Raw genomic sequence first — 18,247 nt, 5'->3', positions numbered from 1 at the left:
ATCTCTTCCTACATGTTTCTAGTAAGGCTTATTGGCTGCTTTGATTTTTTGGGGGGTGCTTCTAGAGTTTGGTGTGGGGATTTTTTGTGTGTGGTTTTTTTGGTTGGTTGGGCTGGGGTTTTGTGTTTGTGGGTTTGTTTGGTTGGTTGGTTTTGTTCTGGTTTTGGTTTTGGTTTTTTTGTTGTTGTTGATTGAGGAGTATGTGTGTTGCTTTTGTTTCTAAATGGCAGATGCACTTGGCAATATCCGTGACCTTGAGTTGTACACATGAGCAAGCAAGAGAGCCCAGTCCTGCAAGGCTGTTTCTGTATTCTGAGATAGCTCCTTCTGAGCGGGGTGTCTCACGGAAGACAGACGCATGATGCGCATACTAAGCCAAGTGCTTCATGATTTATTTATAGGGAAAAGGGGCATAAAAATTTGCTGAAGGGGAAAGAAATATGAAGAATCTGACTTACCTTGTCAGTGTAGACGAAGAACAGAATCACAACAGTGAGCTCCAACAGAAATATAATTAACAGCATGATAAAAAACTGTCAAGAGAAGAAGGGAGAAAAAACAAAAAGCAAAACCCATCAACATCTATTTCAGCTTTTTCTGATGCACAATAAGTACATTCAGCAAATCATGCAGAATGGGGAGTGGGTGTCATACAGGCAGCAAGATATGAAGCTGCTGTGTTACAGCAAACAGAAGGCACAGGACATGCAACAACTGAAAAAGTTCACAAAAGACTGGTCAGGAAACACAACAGTATCTGGGCATAGGTATGGCTCATTTTTAGCACTTATTTCAGTAGAACAGCATAAAATCCCACAAAGATGTGTCCCCCTAGCAGGCCTATTTGACAGTAATCAGTGAGGACACTTCCAAGGCTAGGTTTTCTTTATTTTTTACCCCATCATATCTTTCTAATTAACAAGATATCAGCAAAATCCACAGCTTAGACTTCCCATTGCAAGAGAAGGTACCCTGGCCCGTAAACCATGGTGTCATAGTCCTCTCAAGGGAAATTGCAGGACAAGTGACATGCATGCCAAAAAGCTTGTATACCAAATTAGCTTTATAAGCAATTTTGGGTAGCTACACAAATCACCCATGGGTTTCAACTGAAAGGGGCTGATTTGTACGGAAGGCATCAAAGCAAAGTTGGTTCATCTTTTTTTCTCCTCAAAAGCCACAGAACTGTCTAAAGACCAGTAGTCAAAAGCTCAAAGGAGTGGATAAAAGACTTTTAACACAGGGATTTCAATTAGATTCTCTAAAGCCCTCAGATCGGATTGACTTCAGTGAGAGGAACTGTTGGCAATGCCAAACACTTCTGAAAAACCATATCCCCTGCTTTTTGTTAAGATGCTGAAGGGTCTGCAGCAGCATCAACACAGGGGTTGCATAGACTTTAGAACAAGCACTATCAGAACATTAAATGAAACTGAGTTTTCCAAAGATGGGTAAAGGAAAGAGCAATTTTGGAAACATTTCATGCTCAGGAAAAGGTCCTGCTCTCTATAACACAAACTCCATACACTTAGCAGCCTGCAAGGCTGGAATTCTAATACTGAGCAACATTGACTTAATTGAAATCCTATCCCAAGATAAAAAACACGGTTAGTGTCTCTTTAGCTTCAACCACGAGGCTGCAAACCTATGAAAGTTTAATAGCTACAAAGCCTTATCAGAGCTTCTTCACTGCCTGGTAAGTCAAAACCAAACCTTTGAACCTGTGATTTTCTGTGATTGAATGGAGGGCAAAAGGTCAAGAAGGGGAAAATATCTTTCTCCACTAGTACAATTACACTGTCTACAGAACTCATTGCATTTTGACCCGCAAGTCATAAAGTTTATTTTCTAATCTTCATCACTAGTATCTTCACACCTGCCTGACCCTAATACTGGATCCTATTACTGCCCAGTTTTGAATCACAGAACTCATTCACGCTTGTGATCCAAGCTAATTTCCATATCATTACCATCCAACACTGACCTTTTCTATGGCTTTGCAAGCCAGCCTTGGTGCAGCTTGCTTACTTTTTATATTTACGATTTTAGCTTGCTTGCATAGAATTAATCGAAAAAGAACAAAGCACAGCACTCTTTGCAAAGATGCACAGACACTTTGCTATATTTTATTTCACTGTGGGGTACTTTCTGGATCATCCATAAAACATGGCTTTTCCAAAATGTGCATGCAAATACCACTGTCTCCTGTGAAATTCACTGGTATACCCTGAATTAAATTAGGCAATTTCTACAACAAAGGAAGGACTCGTACCCATTATAAACAGTGACCATCATTTGCTACCACAGGACCCCAATTTTGTCAGCAAATAATTTTGCCAAAGCCTGATTGTCTATGCTTATATATTCTGAGCTTGTTTCTGTCCAAAGGATAAAAGCTTTTGGAAGAACTTCAATAATGGCACCTCAATTACTTCTAAGAATGAAGAAGGACAAAATATGTTACTCTGCCCAGGTTAAGCTTCTGGTGGCTTAATTTGAAATCCTCTCATGCTCCAGTATCTAGAGCAGGCACCTGAAACAAAGTGCGGCACCATTTCAGGCACATGCTTTTTGTCTTACCCAACTATGAGTGGATTTTTGTGGGGAAGTTATTAGCCTTCAAAAAACTGCATTTCACACATCCCACATCCTTCCCACAGCTCACAGCATGACCAGACAACTCACAAACCATTCCACAGAGCATATTCCCCTCTCCTGTGGCATCCACACATGCGGGCAATGCCTTTCTGCTGTCCTCTCGGAGCCAACAGCCTCCAGTCCCACTTCACATGATATCACCTTGAATACTGGGTACGGCCAGGAACCAGAGTAAGATTCAGGGACCTCTTTTACCTGTGCTCTGAAGAAAGCCTTTCGTCTTTTCTCTGCACTCACTAGCACAGAGGCAGTAAAGACAAAGCCAATGAATGACTTCGAGGAAAAAAGGGAGCCTGAGGAAGAATGTTTTTAACAGCAGATGGGGAATGGTTTGGTTCAGAATATAATCTGGCTACCAGTTTTAGAGAAACTGGACCTACTGGCACTAGCCGATCGGGGCAGGACACACCAGAGAAAAAGGCAAGGCCTGTGCAGTGGCAGGGGATGCCTGTCATGGATACCCAGGAGGAGCTACACCTTTGAGAGGATGGTGGCCTGGTGAGGACCCCACGCTGGGGCCATGAAAAAAATGAGCAAGAAACAGAGTGGCAGAAAAAGGAAAGCATCCCATACTGAGGCCCATGACAAGTATAACGTGCAGGGAGTGGACTGGAGACTGGCAAGGTGCGAGGAAAGGTGTCTGGAGGGAAGCTGAGGTGTTTTCTCAAGTGTGTAATTGTTTGCCGTTATTTCTCAATACCAGAATCAGTAATTAAAAGTTTACCTTAATTGGCAATAAATTAAGCGTAACTTCATGATTCGAGAGTGTTCTCCCCTGCAACATCAAGTCATATATAACAACTCTGCTAAAACCCTCCATCTTAGGACCAGAGCAGCAGAAGCCCATGGGCTGGATCTCTTGGTGAGACCATGATGGTACTGTTGCCTTCTTCAGTTCACGCTGGAGAAATAGGCATGACATTGCCATCGTAGAAGATGCTAAAACTGAAGTCAAACACTCAAAATTTAGGAAATCTCAGAATAAACGTTATCTCAGTGATAATTATGTACCCTGTCTAAATCTTTCCCTACACAGGCTCAGAGGTTCCTCCACACTGTTACTGGTGGGAACTGGGTTTCATGCACTGCAGCTTTTGGTAGTCACATAGTGAATCAAAATTCATGTACGCTGTTCAGAAAGTCAAAACCTAGATAAGTGGGATTATGCTTTTTTCTCCATAGCAAAATATTTTTCTTTTTAAATAAAACCTCTAGTTTTACCTTTCTTACTATTTGCATTCATTCACAAAAAGTACACTGTTATATCACAGATAACTAACACATATTAGTAATCCCACTGTGTGCAGACAGTAGAGACATGCACTGTATCTTTTACTGCAAAGATAAATTAGGTGAGGTCAACCTCAAGGTGGAGGCTTCAAATTCACCCCCCGGTAAAAGCTATAAGCACATGTCAGCATATTTATCATCCCTCTCTGAAGAAGAACCCTACCTGAACCCAAACCAACATGTCAGAAAGTAAAAATCAAGGCTTCAGATTGAGCTGGCCACAAGGCAAAACCTGCACACATCAGCACATTTTCTGACCCACCAGACTAAAGTGTACGTACAGACGCACGCACAACCTGCTCCTCTATTCCCGTAGCACCTTCCAATAAAAGCTCACTTTCAGTTCCATCCTCAGTATCACCCCAAAGGGAATGATGCCCAATTGGCACATCCCATTCAAATTTTAAAGGGAGAAACATAAGCCCATTGAAGGCTCACAGCAACCAAATTCCCACCACACCTGCTGGAAACTCTCATAGCTCCTTTTCAAATTAGTTCTCTCACTGTGATGATAAATACAGAGAAAAATAAAAATGAGTTTTTCTTTCTTTCTTGAGGGTTGCAGGCTGTTGGTATAATGAAGATTTATGCATGGAGAGATAACAATCCAAAGGAAAGCATTTGTGTAAAACTCCATTAAAAAAAAAGTAAAAAGATTAATCTGACTTTGTACAGAGAGATACTTTACCATACTACCTGACAAACAGTGGGATGCAACCTAGAAGAGGTTCACTGGAGAGGTACTTACTGCACAGCTTTCCATAAATTACACCTGAAATAACCCCACAGAAGTTTTGATAAGAAGGGAGGTATGGTGACACCCTTCTATCTAGATACCACTGCTGATTTCCAACCCTTAAGAAAACTAAGGCCCGTTTCTCAGCAGTTACCTTCATATTCTACAAAGCCCATGACCTTCCCAGAGGTTCCCATGAAAGGAGTAAAGGAAGTATGCAATTGCTATCAAGCCCATGTCATAGCTATGCATCACCATCCTGATGTCAGAGAGAGAAAAATCTATTAGAGAGGAAGAGGAACTTGCACCTCCATTTCCATTGGACCTGTACTAGGCTTTTGACCCAGTAGTTCCAGTTCCCTTCATCCAGCCTCTTAATATCAGTGGGATATGCAGAACTGTTCCCTCTGTCCATCATTTATAGCACATCTCCATCACAGCTCACAAAGGCACAGAGCCACAAGTTAATTTCCTTCCCAAAGAAACAAGATTCTCTGTTTTCTCACATGTTATAGATACTTGCTTCTCTGCATGACAACTGAGCATCATACCCTAATGCACAGGATTGGGCCTTTTGCTTCCTTACCATATCTCCTTCCAAAATCTTCTCAATAGTTAAATTATGTTGCTCAACTTGCCTATCTCTCTATGTCAGGAGTAGCTGATCTCCTTACAGATCAAAAGTGACCAAGTACAATAAAAAACAATCTATGATCATCTTGTTGGTCTCCTAACATTTTGCTATGAGACTAAACATGATACAACTGATGGCAACCGAGAATGCTGTGTTTAGACTGATGCTTGAAGTAATGCTTTTAAGTTTGATGGGAGTCTGTCTCAGAAGGATATAGTAAGATCTCAGCACGCCAGACCCTCTTCTCAACTTTGCTAATGGCAGTAGACAGAAGTTTCTTGCAAAGCATTATTCAAATCCTCTTCAACAAACAGCAAGAAAGTAGTAGGAAGACCCAAGAACTAGCAGTCTCTTTGGAATAGTGACACATTCCAAAACAGTTTCAAAGTTCATGGATTAGCAAATAATTTGTTTAGACAAAACAGCCTACAAATTAGCATAACCTACCTAAGAAACTGGACAAATAAATTCAACAGTCAGCCTGTGCTGCGTTCCATCACGTAGTGCCTACACTGTTAATCTTTCTGCAAGTGGGACACTTGGCTGCTTTGCTGACAGAGACAATATGAAGTAAATCACATGAGCAGGTAGGTTGCTCCTATGAAAGTGATCCAGCAAGCTATCTGCTCTTGACCTGCAGCAGCTCTCAGGATGAACAGAAAAAAAACCAGATTTACTGGCAATCTTACCTGTGTAACATCAACTGCAAGCTTGATACAGTCAAACATTTTGCCTTTCAGTTGGGCTGGATTACCAAACCCTCACTGATCAGCTTTAATTTCAGTATAACATTTCACTTCCTAATTAATAAGCACCTCAGGTAGAAGAAACTACAGATAATTCATTGAGCTGAACTTGTTGGTCTGCCAAGATAACTCACAGCATGGGAGGGATTTCAATTTGTCTGCCTGGTCCTAACATGTACATATATAACTTTGGTCTTCAACAATAGTCCAGTACTGGCTGCTAGAACACAGAGTCTCTTAGAATCACAGAAAGATATAGGTTGGCAGTGACCTCTTGAGATCATCTGGTCCAACCCCTTGCAAAAAGCACAGTCAGCTAGACGAAGCTCTGCAGAGCTGTGTCCAGTCACTTTCTGAGTGTCTCCCAGGATGAAGATAGACAGCCATCCACAGCCTCACTGGACACCTTTTTTCAGTATTTGACCCTCTTCATAATAACAAAAATACTCTGTATCTCTAATTGGAATTTCCCTTGTAACTTCTGTCTGTTACCTCTTGTCTGATCCCTGTGAATCCTTTCAAAAGCTGTATTTTCTTTATACTTTGCCATAAAGTAGTTGAAGACAGGAACAAAATCTCCTCCTTGCTTTAATTTATTTAAACAGAACAAACCAGGCTCTTTCAGTCTGTCCTTGCACATCATGTGCCCCATAATCACCACAGTGGCCCTCCATTGGACTCCTCCTCTGGTATATACGTGTCTCTTCTGCTGGGGAGGCCCAAAGTGGGCTAAGCACTCCAATATAGCCTTATTGTGGAAGAAGGTGTTCTTTCTTGGTGTCAAGGAATGAAAGGGAATGCGGGGCTCGGTATGGCCCACGACTAACCACTTATTACATTTATGCTGTTATCATGATTTAAAACAAAGGCACACATTAAAGTGCAGGGTCTCCACACAATCAAAAGATCTTTGCCTGTTCTGATCAAAAAGAGAAGGTCCTTTATTTTTGAGTTAAAAGGATTATCAGATTGTGCTACTGTGCTTTAGGCCTACACTATCTTCCGAAAAGAATTTTTAAAACTGATTTTTAGATTATAATTTGATATAAAGAGAAGTACTATAAAAAATTACATCACATTCTGCACATAAACTTCTCTGCAGGGATAGTATCTTATCTTTAATACTGAAAGTGTAAACAGTATTTTTCTTTTTTGAATAAATGAAATCAAACCTTTACCTACAAAATCATAGCTCCAATAGTCAAAAGAACTTAATGGATTTTATAGCAGCCACACTTTACCAAGTTGCTTGAAAATTAAGAACTTTAATATAATCCGCTTCGTAATTTTCCTCTTCTCTTATCATAAATTATATCATTTATTTTGAAAGAATATCTACCAGACTGAGTGGAGCTGCCTCACTACTGTGGTTGGCCCTGTCAAAATCTTATGTCTTCCCTGCAGAAATGTAGCATCCCCATGCCTAACCAAATGAAAACAGATGCATCAACAAACTTAGAAGCATGAAGTCAAGCACCACAAGGGGTAACACAGTCAGAGGCCCTGAATGCTATGAAGTATTGCCAAATTTAACGCATATTCCACACTTTGGAAAAAAATCATCACCTATGAAAAATCAAAATCAATGCAAGAATTCCCACTGAGGTACTGGAAAACAGAACTCCGGGTACTGAAGAACAACCTGTTCTTTACAGGGGTCATGTTCCTGCTTTCAGGTACCAATGCTTGCCAATGTTGGCTCTGGGTTCCTAAGCACAGCAATACAAAGATCATCCCCAAGTATGACAAAGGTTATCCATGGTACATGACAGATTTTAGCAGCACTCAAAAAAGGAAAAAAAAAAAAAAAAGAAACTTTCTTCCACTTTTGAACATAAAAGTGTTTAATGCATCACTATTTATCACAAGAAGTTTGATTTCACATAAATCCCCAAACACATTTTGATCAGATATACTAATAGGGAGTAGAAACATTATAAAAGGCTTTCTCAGTTTTTTAAAATTTTCTTTGATTTTCTTTTTCAAGGAACTGATCAAGGAGAGCAGAACAGAAGAAAAAGTGCAATGGGAATTGTACTTGCATCTGAGAAATTACTTCTTCTGCAGTCTGGAAGACTTGTACAGAAGGAGACTGAGCAACAAATTAGAAATGATGGGACAGTGCCCAGACAGTAACAATAACTGGGACTACAGTCAATAAAATCCCAGTGTACTGATCTACCACATGAACTTCACAACAAAAGGGAAAGGGCACCTTGCTTCCATCAATTTCCATCACAGTGGATTCTGATTCTACATCTCAGTACCAAAGTTTTGCTGACACTTGGATTGAATTCTTGTTTTGTTAGTTCCATAGCAGTGCTCCTACTTACCATGCTTTGTAGCCCCATGCATGCTTCATTCCTGCCCAGAGTAGCTAGGATCCTCAAATATTTGTAGACTTATATCCCATCTGAGCCCTCTCTCTGCCATGCTGTGCATATTAAGCTCTTTTAATACTTCCTTGGAAGTAAATCTCTTTAGCCTCCTGATCTTTTTTTTTTCAGCATAAAAATGATAAGTTTGCTCACAAACTGTAAAAAGGCAGTAATGTATACGAGCAAACTTATGAACAGAAACTCCATTATGAAAATGGCATGTATCTAAATTTGGTTCATCAGCTATTATTCTCTAAAAGCCTTAATAGTTAATTCATTGTGATTGTGACAGTCATGCATGCTTTATGCCTGCTGGATATATAGCACAGCTCTGTTTATGTTTGGACTATATTTTTTATGAATGTGTAAAAACTCCTGCTGATTAATAAGGCTCAAAGAAATCTGCAGTAATTATTTCTGGAAAGATATACAACATATGCAGTTCTAACACATTAACAGTGTTTCATTTTAGTCTCATTACTGCTTTCAATTGGAATCATTCAGTCTTACTGCATTAGTGAGAGCTGAGAGACTTCACTTTCCCACACTATGTGTTGTAGGATTTTAACTGGCATTTTGTGGCATTACTACTCATTTTCCATCTTCTGCAAAAACTGACTCAAAATCAATGAAGTGTCATCAAATATTAGCCAGGTATCACTCTCACATCACAACAGTAGGGGGCATAGGCCCATTTAACAGATCATAGATTATTATTCCTTAGCACAAATAAAGTTCTCACTGGTCTTTAACTCTATTTGAGGGCTGCTTCATATCTTCTGTAAACATAATGCAAAGGTGTGACGTGATCTGGTGTCAATCTTTGTCTTTGTCAAGACAGAAACTCATCCTAGTTGCAAAGTATGATGCAGCTGAGGAAGAACTAAAACATTAGACTAGCTCTTACAAGTCCTTGCTTCATTCCATTTATCAAGTAGTTGCTTGAGACCATCTAACACAGCTAATGGAAGAAGCAAATACAACTAAAAAGCTCTGGCTTGGGGTTAATCCAGTATTCTCCATCTACAGCAAAGACATGCAAAGTTAATTAGGGTCTAAACTTAGACCTTTTACTCAGACTTCAGCATCACCTGTGTACTTAGTAAATGGAGCTTCTTCCCTGAATTGACCATCCTCAGGATATTTCTTGTCATCTGGAGCTCCAGCATGAAACGCGATCAGACAGCTCAGTGCCCTGAGCGTAGGAAAGCAGCAGCGAGTGGTCCCTGCACACCCTGCTTGGGGAGCGAGTGAGTTGGCAGGGCTGGCTTCACACTCACGTTCACACCGAACATCTGGCTGACCCCAACTGCTGGGCAAACTGACAGAAGCTCCCCCAAGATGATACAGGCAAATGACATGACCGTGCTGCTCAGCTGACTTACAATGAGCTGAAGGGGAAAAAAATTACTCTGAAATTCTGCAGTTCTCCCTTCACATGTACTTAAAAACCCTGAGCTAAGCTTGCAATGGGACCGCACCTGCTAATTATAATAATAGAAAATTTGTCTTGTTTCTAGGAGTCTCAAACCAGCATATAGAAGCTGCACTGCATGTGTTAGTGAAGGAAAAGGTGAGAAGCAGATGGTCAAGAAGAGAAAAAAGGACCATGTAGAGTATTTTGCCTGTATTTAAATTCTACTGCTGGTTTTCTCCCCAGTTTGCTGTTCTCAAATGTGCTACACAGAGGCTGCTGCATCAGACGGAGATGGATCGGTCTTGCAGTAGCTTAAAAATGTTAGTTTGGTTTACCTAATTCTGCCTTTTAGCTGGTAATATTCTCTCTACTAGGGAACTGAAATGTGTATAGCAGGGGTGTCGAACTCATTTTCACCAGGGGCCACATCAGCCTCGTGATTGCGTTTAAAGGGCCAAATGTAATTTTAGGACTGTATAAATGTAGGAGTAGTTATATTTATACAGACCTAAAATTACATTCGGCCCTTTGAAGGCAACCACGAGGCTGACGTGGTCCCCGGTGAAAATGAGTTTGACAGCCCTGGTCTATAGCATCAAATCAGCAGTGCCTACACCTTGTGTAAGCATCACTGATTTACACAAACTAGTCTTCATTTCTTTACCTCCTCATTTCTTTACCTCCAGAGACAGATTTTTCTGAGGTTCTAATCCTTAAAGAAAAAAAAAAACACAACAATGTGGCTCTTTAAGAAGCAGTGTTAAGTCGACTAAAATAGCAGATGAATAGTTGGGAATATAAGCACACATGCTGCTTTGATAACCCTATGGCTTTCTGAGGAGATAATTTTATTCTTAGGAAAAAAAAAAATAAAATGTTATCCTCAAAAGTGACATGAGTGTCTGGGCTGGCAAGGACCGCACAGGTTACCTGTCCTTTAATTTTGAATTGGGACTAATTCTGTTGCCTACCAGATCTTGAAAGTGACCCTAGGTCTGGAGCAAAAGCCCAGAGGTCAGTCTTGTAGATCAGAAAATGAACATGTGTGTCCAGAGACTGGAAGCTCTGGCAGAAAACAGGCTTCCCTGAGAGTGTTTTCCTGATCACCAGGTAGTCTTATGTTCTGCACTTCCACTGTAAGGTTTATTGGATTACTTAACTGTCCTAGTAGTTTGATGTGCAGTGAGGTATCTGTGATCCACCTCAAATCCTTGCAGACAGCAGTAGGCCAAGATGAGGCTTGATTTCTGGGTTTTCTTCTGAAATGGCTCCAAACCAGCTGGTTTTTTGTTTTGTTTTTTTCGAGAGTTGGTTGAATTCTGAGACAAAAGATGGGGTGAGGGAGGCTTTTGAAGTGACGGGGGATCTTGAGCCTGTACAGTCTGTCAGAGAAGCTGACAGCTAACAACTACGAGTAGATTAATCAATCAGGAGTTAGGAACTTGGAAACACAGATAGTGATTTACACAAACAGATTAAACGTTGATGTAAATTAGTATAGCTCCACTGACTCTTGCACATGGCACTGTCACACTGTTCGACTGCCAGAAAGCAGCAAACAAAAAGTAATGGGGACATTAGGAAAAGGTTCTTCTCTGAGAGGGTGGTTGGTGACTGGAACAGGCTCTTCAAGGGAATGGTCAGGGCACCCAGTCTGTCAGAGTTCAGGAAGCATCTGGATGACACTCTTAGTCATATGGTTTAGTTTTAGGTAGTCCTGTGAGAAGCAGGGAGTTGGACTCAATGACCCTTATGGGTCCCTCCTAACTTCAGATATTCTATGATTCAAAGCTTACCAAGAACTAGTGGTATTGCATCAGTCTATATTAGAAAAACAAATACTACCCTATAAGGTAAGCCGTTCCTACACATTGAGCCTAGGCTCAAGTCTTAAAAAACAGGAGGCAAGTAAAAGAGCTTTATTCTTTCTCTCCTCTGTTCCCAGGTTCTTTGATTAACTACTACCAGAGCTGCAGAAAAGAAGGGAGAAAGAGGAGGACTCAGACAGGTCCCATCCACTCTGGAGTTTCAGAATCAGCCAAGCGGAAGGAGCTAAAAACTGAAAGGCAATGAGGAGCAGATTCTTAATAATAAAGGAGAGGCAGCAAAACAAGGGGAGTTTGGTGCTCAGTACTTACAGTCCAAACAGGCAGCAAGTTAGGGCTTTCATAGGAACACAGCACTACGCAGAGAAGTGTTACACATAATGTATAGTAGTCTCAGGCTGTGGGTATGGTATCTTCCTGGTCTTTGCACTGCTTCCTGCTGTGGCTGCAGCCACAATCTCCCTGATTTTGCTACTTGGATTGCTAAAAGAAGACACGTGCATATGCTAAGCTGGAATGCAAATCTACTGTTTGGTCTGTAGCATCAAATTACTGAGAGAAAGTCATTCACAAGCTATTTCTTTTGCATTTGGCTGATTTGAAACAAATTCCCTGTCACCAATGGAATGTCAGCTTTCTGATTGGATGCAGTGACACTACTGAAACAGCAGGTTTTTTTATTCTCCTTTTCTTCCCACTCATTAAGTTTTTCCTCATTTGCCTTATTGATATTTCACTTACAGACAAGCTGGCTGAAGTTCAGAAAACCAAACAGCACAGTACAAAACATCATGGGCTCTCATTTTCCCCTTGGACTATTCCATAAATAAAAAAGCCTTTTGATGTCTGGATAGTCATTCAAATACGTATATAGTATCAGCTCTTTCCACAGCTGGTCCTGACCCAATATCAAGGTTTAATTCTGATCTCATTCATTCAAGCAACTGTGATGAACTCCTCCCTGATTAACATGAGGTTCTCATTTAAATTAAGCTGAACACATAGATCTGTCTGCTATTTCAGCTTTTCTACCCAAAACCCCACCAAAACAAAACAAAACAAACTCAACACCCCCCCCCCCAAAAAAAAAAAAAACAACCAACAAAACAGGCTTATCCACAATTAAGCAATAAGGGGAAAGAGGGCATATCTAAGCCACCCTCCTACTTATCTAATCCTTGATCTGCTGGAACATACCCAAGCCTGATGCTTTATAAGAAGGCAGCTGGCTTTGGGTAATCAGGGAGGAATCAGCATTTTGTCTACTTCAAGCTCTTTCTCCTTTCTAATATATTCCTGTATGGTCCATGCATCATGAAGAATCACCTATGTCAACTTAAGGCCTTTTTAGGTCTTAAGGTCTACACAGGCAAGACTCATTCTCTACCTTTTTTGATTGGATTATTGGCCATGTTGCACATCCTGGCTAGGAACAGAAGAATGTGTTCTTTGCACCAAATCATTGGGGAGGGGTTGGGGCAGGGGGGGGATGTGAAAAAAAAGGTGTCATGAAATCAGAGGATGAAATAAAAGAACTGCCTATGGATCTTAATTCCTTCCAGGACACAGGTTGTTATTTAAGTTGCAAGTGTCTGGAAACGTGGTATCTATACACGTGTGCTGTAACAACCAAATAGACATAAAAATCCTTCCATCACAGAGGGCCTGATACTGGGTTTTACCAGTGACTATGATTATCTGGACCAAAAATAAGTGCTTATTTGCAAAAAATTTGCATTACACCATGCTCACATGCTCTTTCTGGCAGCTTCTCTGCATGTCCTGTTTCCCATTTAACTGAAGGTAACATTGCAATTAGGCTGATTGGCTGATAGCCTGCAGTGGAACTCATGGAAACCAGCTAATTGTGCCAATTTGGTGCTTTCAACAAGATAAAAATTGAAAACTAATTTTGCTCTGGTATATTTATTTAACATTTAGACATAATACATATGATGAAAGAATTCAAAACTGTCGTTAGTATTATGGAAACATGGACTAAATACTTCTTAAAGGTCATTGTAGCACATAGGACGGCTAGACATATTCTGCTGTAATCAGAGAAAGATGACAAAGGCACTGAGTTGAGATTTAGACAATTTGGTTTTGCTTCATAGCTTTCCCACAACATCCCAGTGCAACCTACACAAGGCACTTAGTTTCACTGTGCTGCAGCTCCCCATCTGTTTAACGAGGATAATAATACTTACTGTTTGTCTTATCTACTTAGATAGCAAACTCTACCGGTCAGGGACCTCCTCTTACCAGGAGTTTTATACAGAACGAGCATCCTGATCTCACGGGCTGCCTGCAGGGGATACTGTAATGCAGATAATGAATAACATAATCCATCAAGATTTAATGTCTAGAGCTGAGATTTTTACCATGGACTACTTTTTTAGTGCAAGCATACAAATATAGATCTCTGCTAAACATGTATGAAAAGCAGATAATTCAAGCAATTTAGCTCCTCATATATACATCTTAAGCAATTAACCTAAAAGACAATGTTTACACAAACAGTTAAAGGATCAGTTAGGTCAATGCTTGAGCATGAAAGAGAAAAAAGTACTTAATCAGGCAAAAAATTCTTTAACACAGAGAAATGGCACGTGCACATGTACATACAGCACCTGCCTAAAGTCAGTACTATGATCAAGCCATCATAATTGATCATGCCTGAATGGTACAGCAAGCTGGTCCCTCATGTTCTGCAAGGACCTGCCTTCAGCTGAAAAGCACATGCATTGCAATGGGGTTAAGATCACTCAAGCTAAACATTTGCTAAAATTTACAGAGATGATGGATATGGCTAATAGGCTTGATGGACATTAGAACTATAACACATTTGCAAAGGGGAAGGGGGCAAAAACAGATTCTTAATTTTGTTTCAAGATAGCCTATAGAGTTTTGCAGTACAGCTAGGTGATCCTGCAGCACAGCATCAAATACCTATGAAAAAAAAAATCAATGGAACCCCATAAACTAACTTTCTCAAGTCAGACTCTTAGCTTATTACCTGTCACCTGTTCAGGACAGTGACACAATCCATCAGAACAAAGCTGCCATTTTCTAATTACAGCTGAGCTTTTAGCAGAGGGACGTCTGTTACACCATCTTGTGAAACAGGAATAGCAGAAATGTCAAAGGAATCATACTGAAGCAAGAAAGTATTGTTCACCTGCTTCACTCATCAATTTGCATCTATATTCAGATGCAAGATTATATACACCAGGTTGTATACTTATTTCAAGGAATGCTAGTTGCTCTTTTTTCCCTAGGGAAATCTAATGATGGAAGAGTTTATCTTCCTTCATGCTGTAGCTGGAACAAATAAGAATCATTGTAAATATCCATTCTTTGTTCACTGAGATCTTATAATGACAGCTGCAACAACTCACTCCATCTGCATATTTTTGCAGAATGCACAGGATGCTTGATGTTTCCTTTTATTTTTTTTCCATTTCCATTTTAGATTCCTATATTATTCTATTCCTCCAAATGCAGAGAATTAGGAATGGGCTTGTTTCTTAAGAGATTAATGAGGCAGTGCCCTGGCTATACATTGCCACTGAGTAAAGAATAGCTGCCAGCTCCTTAGTTGGTAGACACCAGGTAAGTCCTTTCAAGTCAGTAAAACTGTGAAGCTTTAGGCTATCTAAACACTCTATTCAGAGGGTTAACGTGGATCATTCCTGACTATTGCACACAGCTATGCAATAATCTTACAAATGAAACTTCACTTCTGCTTTTGACTTCCTTCCTCCATCTGCCATTGCCTACTTAAAAACACTTTGTCCTTCTTTCTTTCAAAAGCTGTTGGCAAATGCCAGAGTTAAGCAATTACTATCATTTACACCTAACAACACAGCAGCCTAATACCAAAGAGCTTACAGGTTTGCTTTGACAACCCAATACAAATGTCATATGTGGAGAACACAAAGATACAGGATTAGAGTCTCATCTGCTCTGCAACCTAGCGTATGACATATAAACAGATTGAAATGTCTCTGATACTGCTCATTTCTCATTCACTCAAGCAGACTCCTTAGGAAACCTCATCCTTTTTCACATCATCAAACAGTAGCACTGTTCATAAGTCAAGGCCATACACGAACATCCTGCTGTGTCCAATACCACATAAAATTCTGCTCCTCCAATGCAGCTGGGTTGAACTAGTAGTTCTTCCTGCTCTGCTCCCTCCCAGTCCGTTTTAGGATCCCAGTGGTGCTCCATGCCTCCTGCAATACTTCCAATGTCTTCCTCCAAGCCACCCATCCCCATAACAGCAGCACATCCTCCCAAATACATCCTTCCCCAACTTGTAACTGCCACATCGTTTCCTCTCTCTTCTGTTTTCAGGAAGCAGAACAAGAGGTGCTCCTGTTGCATGGGAAATTTGCTCTCTAGTCCTCGCAGGTCTAAAGACTACCACCAACTTATCATTAGGATGGGGTGCACTACAGGACATAACAGCAAGCGGAGGTTCAAATTGTTCTTGATTAAACCAGGCATGCCCACGTGGTCCGTATGCTTATGATGCCATAAGTGTCTTCAAGATCTATAAAGGGCATGATTTCAGAGCAGAAGGTGACAGGAATACAATACAGGCAGAGCATCTGGAGAACTAGATGACATTCACATCATCTTTATTACTGTCTATGGTCATACTTAACCTCCCAGACTTTCTCTCACACTGTATCGACCAGAGGAAAGGGAGAGCTCAGTGAAACCTGCTACTTACTTGGAGATACACAGCGATGTTTGTTTCAGTGGAGCAATGTTTGATCTCATATATGTAGGTTGTAACTTGAGTATGTGCCATCCCACCATGATAGCACCCCTGGGTACTCCACCAGCTTGGTTTATTCCACTTCCTTCTCTTTTGGTCTGTTCCAAACCTCACTTCATTAGGCTATTGCATGCAGACTATTGAAACATGCAAGGAACACAACATCCTAGCTTGTACTTACTGCTTTCATTTTAGTACTTGGTTAATAGCTTTTCATTATTTTTAAACCTAGTACAAACCTGTTTCAACTCCCTGCAGACCTTGTCTAATTCTGCCCGTCCCAGTTCCCCAAGCTTGCTTGGCACTTGCCTCTTCATTGGTCTAGTGCTGGGGCTAGCCCAGTATCAGGAGGTGAGGGCAAATTACGAGAATCAAATAAATTATCCACTGAACAGTGCAACAGGATATACTACCCATACAATCAAAGCCTCCATCAGCCCACCTTAAATACCTGTGCGGCCAGACTTCACTTTCTCTGTCTGTGTACTATCAAAGCTCCTATTTCAAAACAGAAGAACAAGATAGGAAAAGTTAGCTAACCCCAATGCTGCACAAAAGGATATGGTAGTGACATCACACATGAGCAAGTCAACTTATTCCAGGAGTTGCTGTCACATTTGTGTTAATATCTTCTGGAGACATAAATTACAAGAATTCAGTTCAAAAAGCAATCTTAGCTACTACCAGGATGTGTGAACCAACACAGGCTCATCGCAAGAAGCAACCAGAGGCCATGAATGCAATTGCAAAGAGCAAATTTTATTTTAGCTACCTCGCTACCGGGGAACCTCCAAAGCAGCACCTAAGCTCCTGGGCAGAGGTAACACAAGCGGAGATGCAGAATTCAGCCCTGGTAGAAGATCGCTGGGCCTGCTGCATTTGCCTGTATTTCAAGGCTTCAAGCAGGTGCAGTCTTGCACTCTTTCTCACAACAAAGCAGGAATCTCAGGCATAGTGACAAGGTGCCTTAGAGCTTCTCGCAGGCCTATGTTATCTAACACAGAGGTTCTACTTGTCAAACACACAAGGTCAGTAAAACAATTAGTGTGATGTATGTGCTTTTTCTACACCCCAGCTGCAGTCGCTTGAGTGTATTTACAATTATCCTCCTCGCCATTCTTGCACAATTCCCATACACAGGAACAAAGCCAGGTGTTAAGTGGTGGCCTGGGATATAGAAAGGAGTGTAAGGACTTGGTCCTGTGGTGACTGTTAAATACAGGGTGTTTCAAAAAGATGGCCCAATTTCAAAGCAGTATATTTCACAGTGCTCTTAAAAAGCAGTAGAGCAGATGCATTCTCAGGGATGTTTAACAAAAACCAGAGATATTTGGGGAAGAGATTACACCCATAAAATAAGAAAAGGATGAAGAGACATAGCAACCACACACTCTAAGAACAGTCTTGGTTTGATATTCAGCAAGTTCTTTCATTCAAGCATTTATTTTGCTATCCACATTACCTAGAAAAATGGGAGTTGGCCAAAACCAAATGCCCCAGCCCTGAACTTAAAAGTACTATTTTGAAACTCAAATAGAATCAGCAATTTGGGGAAAGGAAGACTAGTACAAACCTACATGATGGGGCTTTGCCCCCAGAAACAGAAGCTTCTATCACCATTCATCTCCCTTTCAAACAGATAGACTCAACAGAAGAACTCGCAAGAGTTCAAAAATCTCACTGGTATTTAATGAGGGTAAGTAAGTATCAATGCAGGTTGTGGGAAGTTACTCTAGACTAAACAAAAAGCGAATTCAACATAGACTAGTG

General features: G+C 40.7%; 1 protein-coding gene across 7 annotated transcripts in view; it reads right to left on the bottom strand.

The window, feature by feature from the left end:
* TSPAN4 (tetraspanin 4) overlaps positions 1-18,247 on the bottom strand; it is a 465,016-nt gene that overhangs the window by 57,903 nt on the left and 388,866 nt on the right. For all 7 annotated transcript variants that reach the window (XM_065635457.1, XM_065635456.1, XM_065635458.1 and 4 more), the window contains one exon: positions 459-533. In XM_065635457.1, coding sequence (XP_065491529.1) covers positions 459-533 — 75 coding nt within the window. The remainder of the gene's footprint in view (positions 1-458; positions 534-18,247) is intronic.

This window comes from Caloenas nicobarica, chromosome 5, assembly GCF_036013445.1.
Source record: "Caloenas nicobarica isolate bCalNic1 chromosome 5, bCalNic1.hap1, whole genome shotgun sequence".
Lineage (NCBI taxonomy): Eukaryota > Metazoa > Chordata > Aves > Columbiformes > Columbidae > Caloenas > Caloenas nicobarica.
Note: the sequence above shows the minus strand (reverse complement) of the source record. Positions and strands in the feature narration are given on the sequence as shown.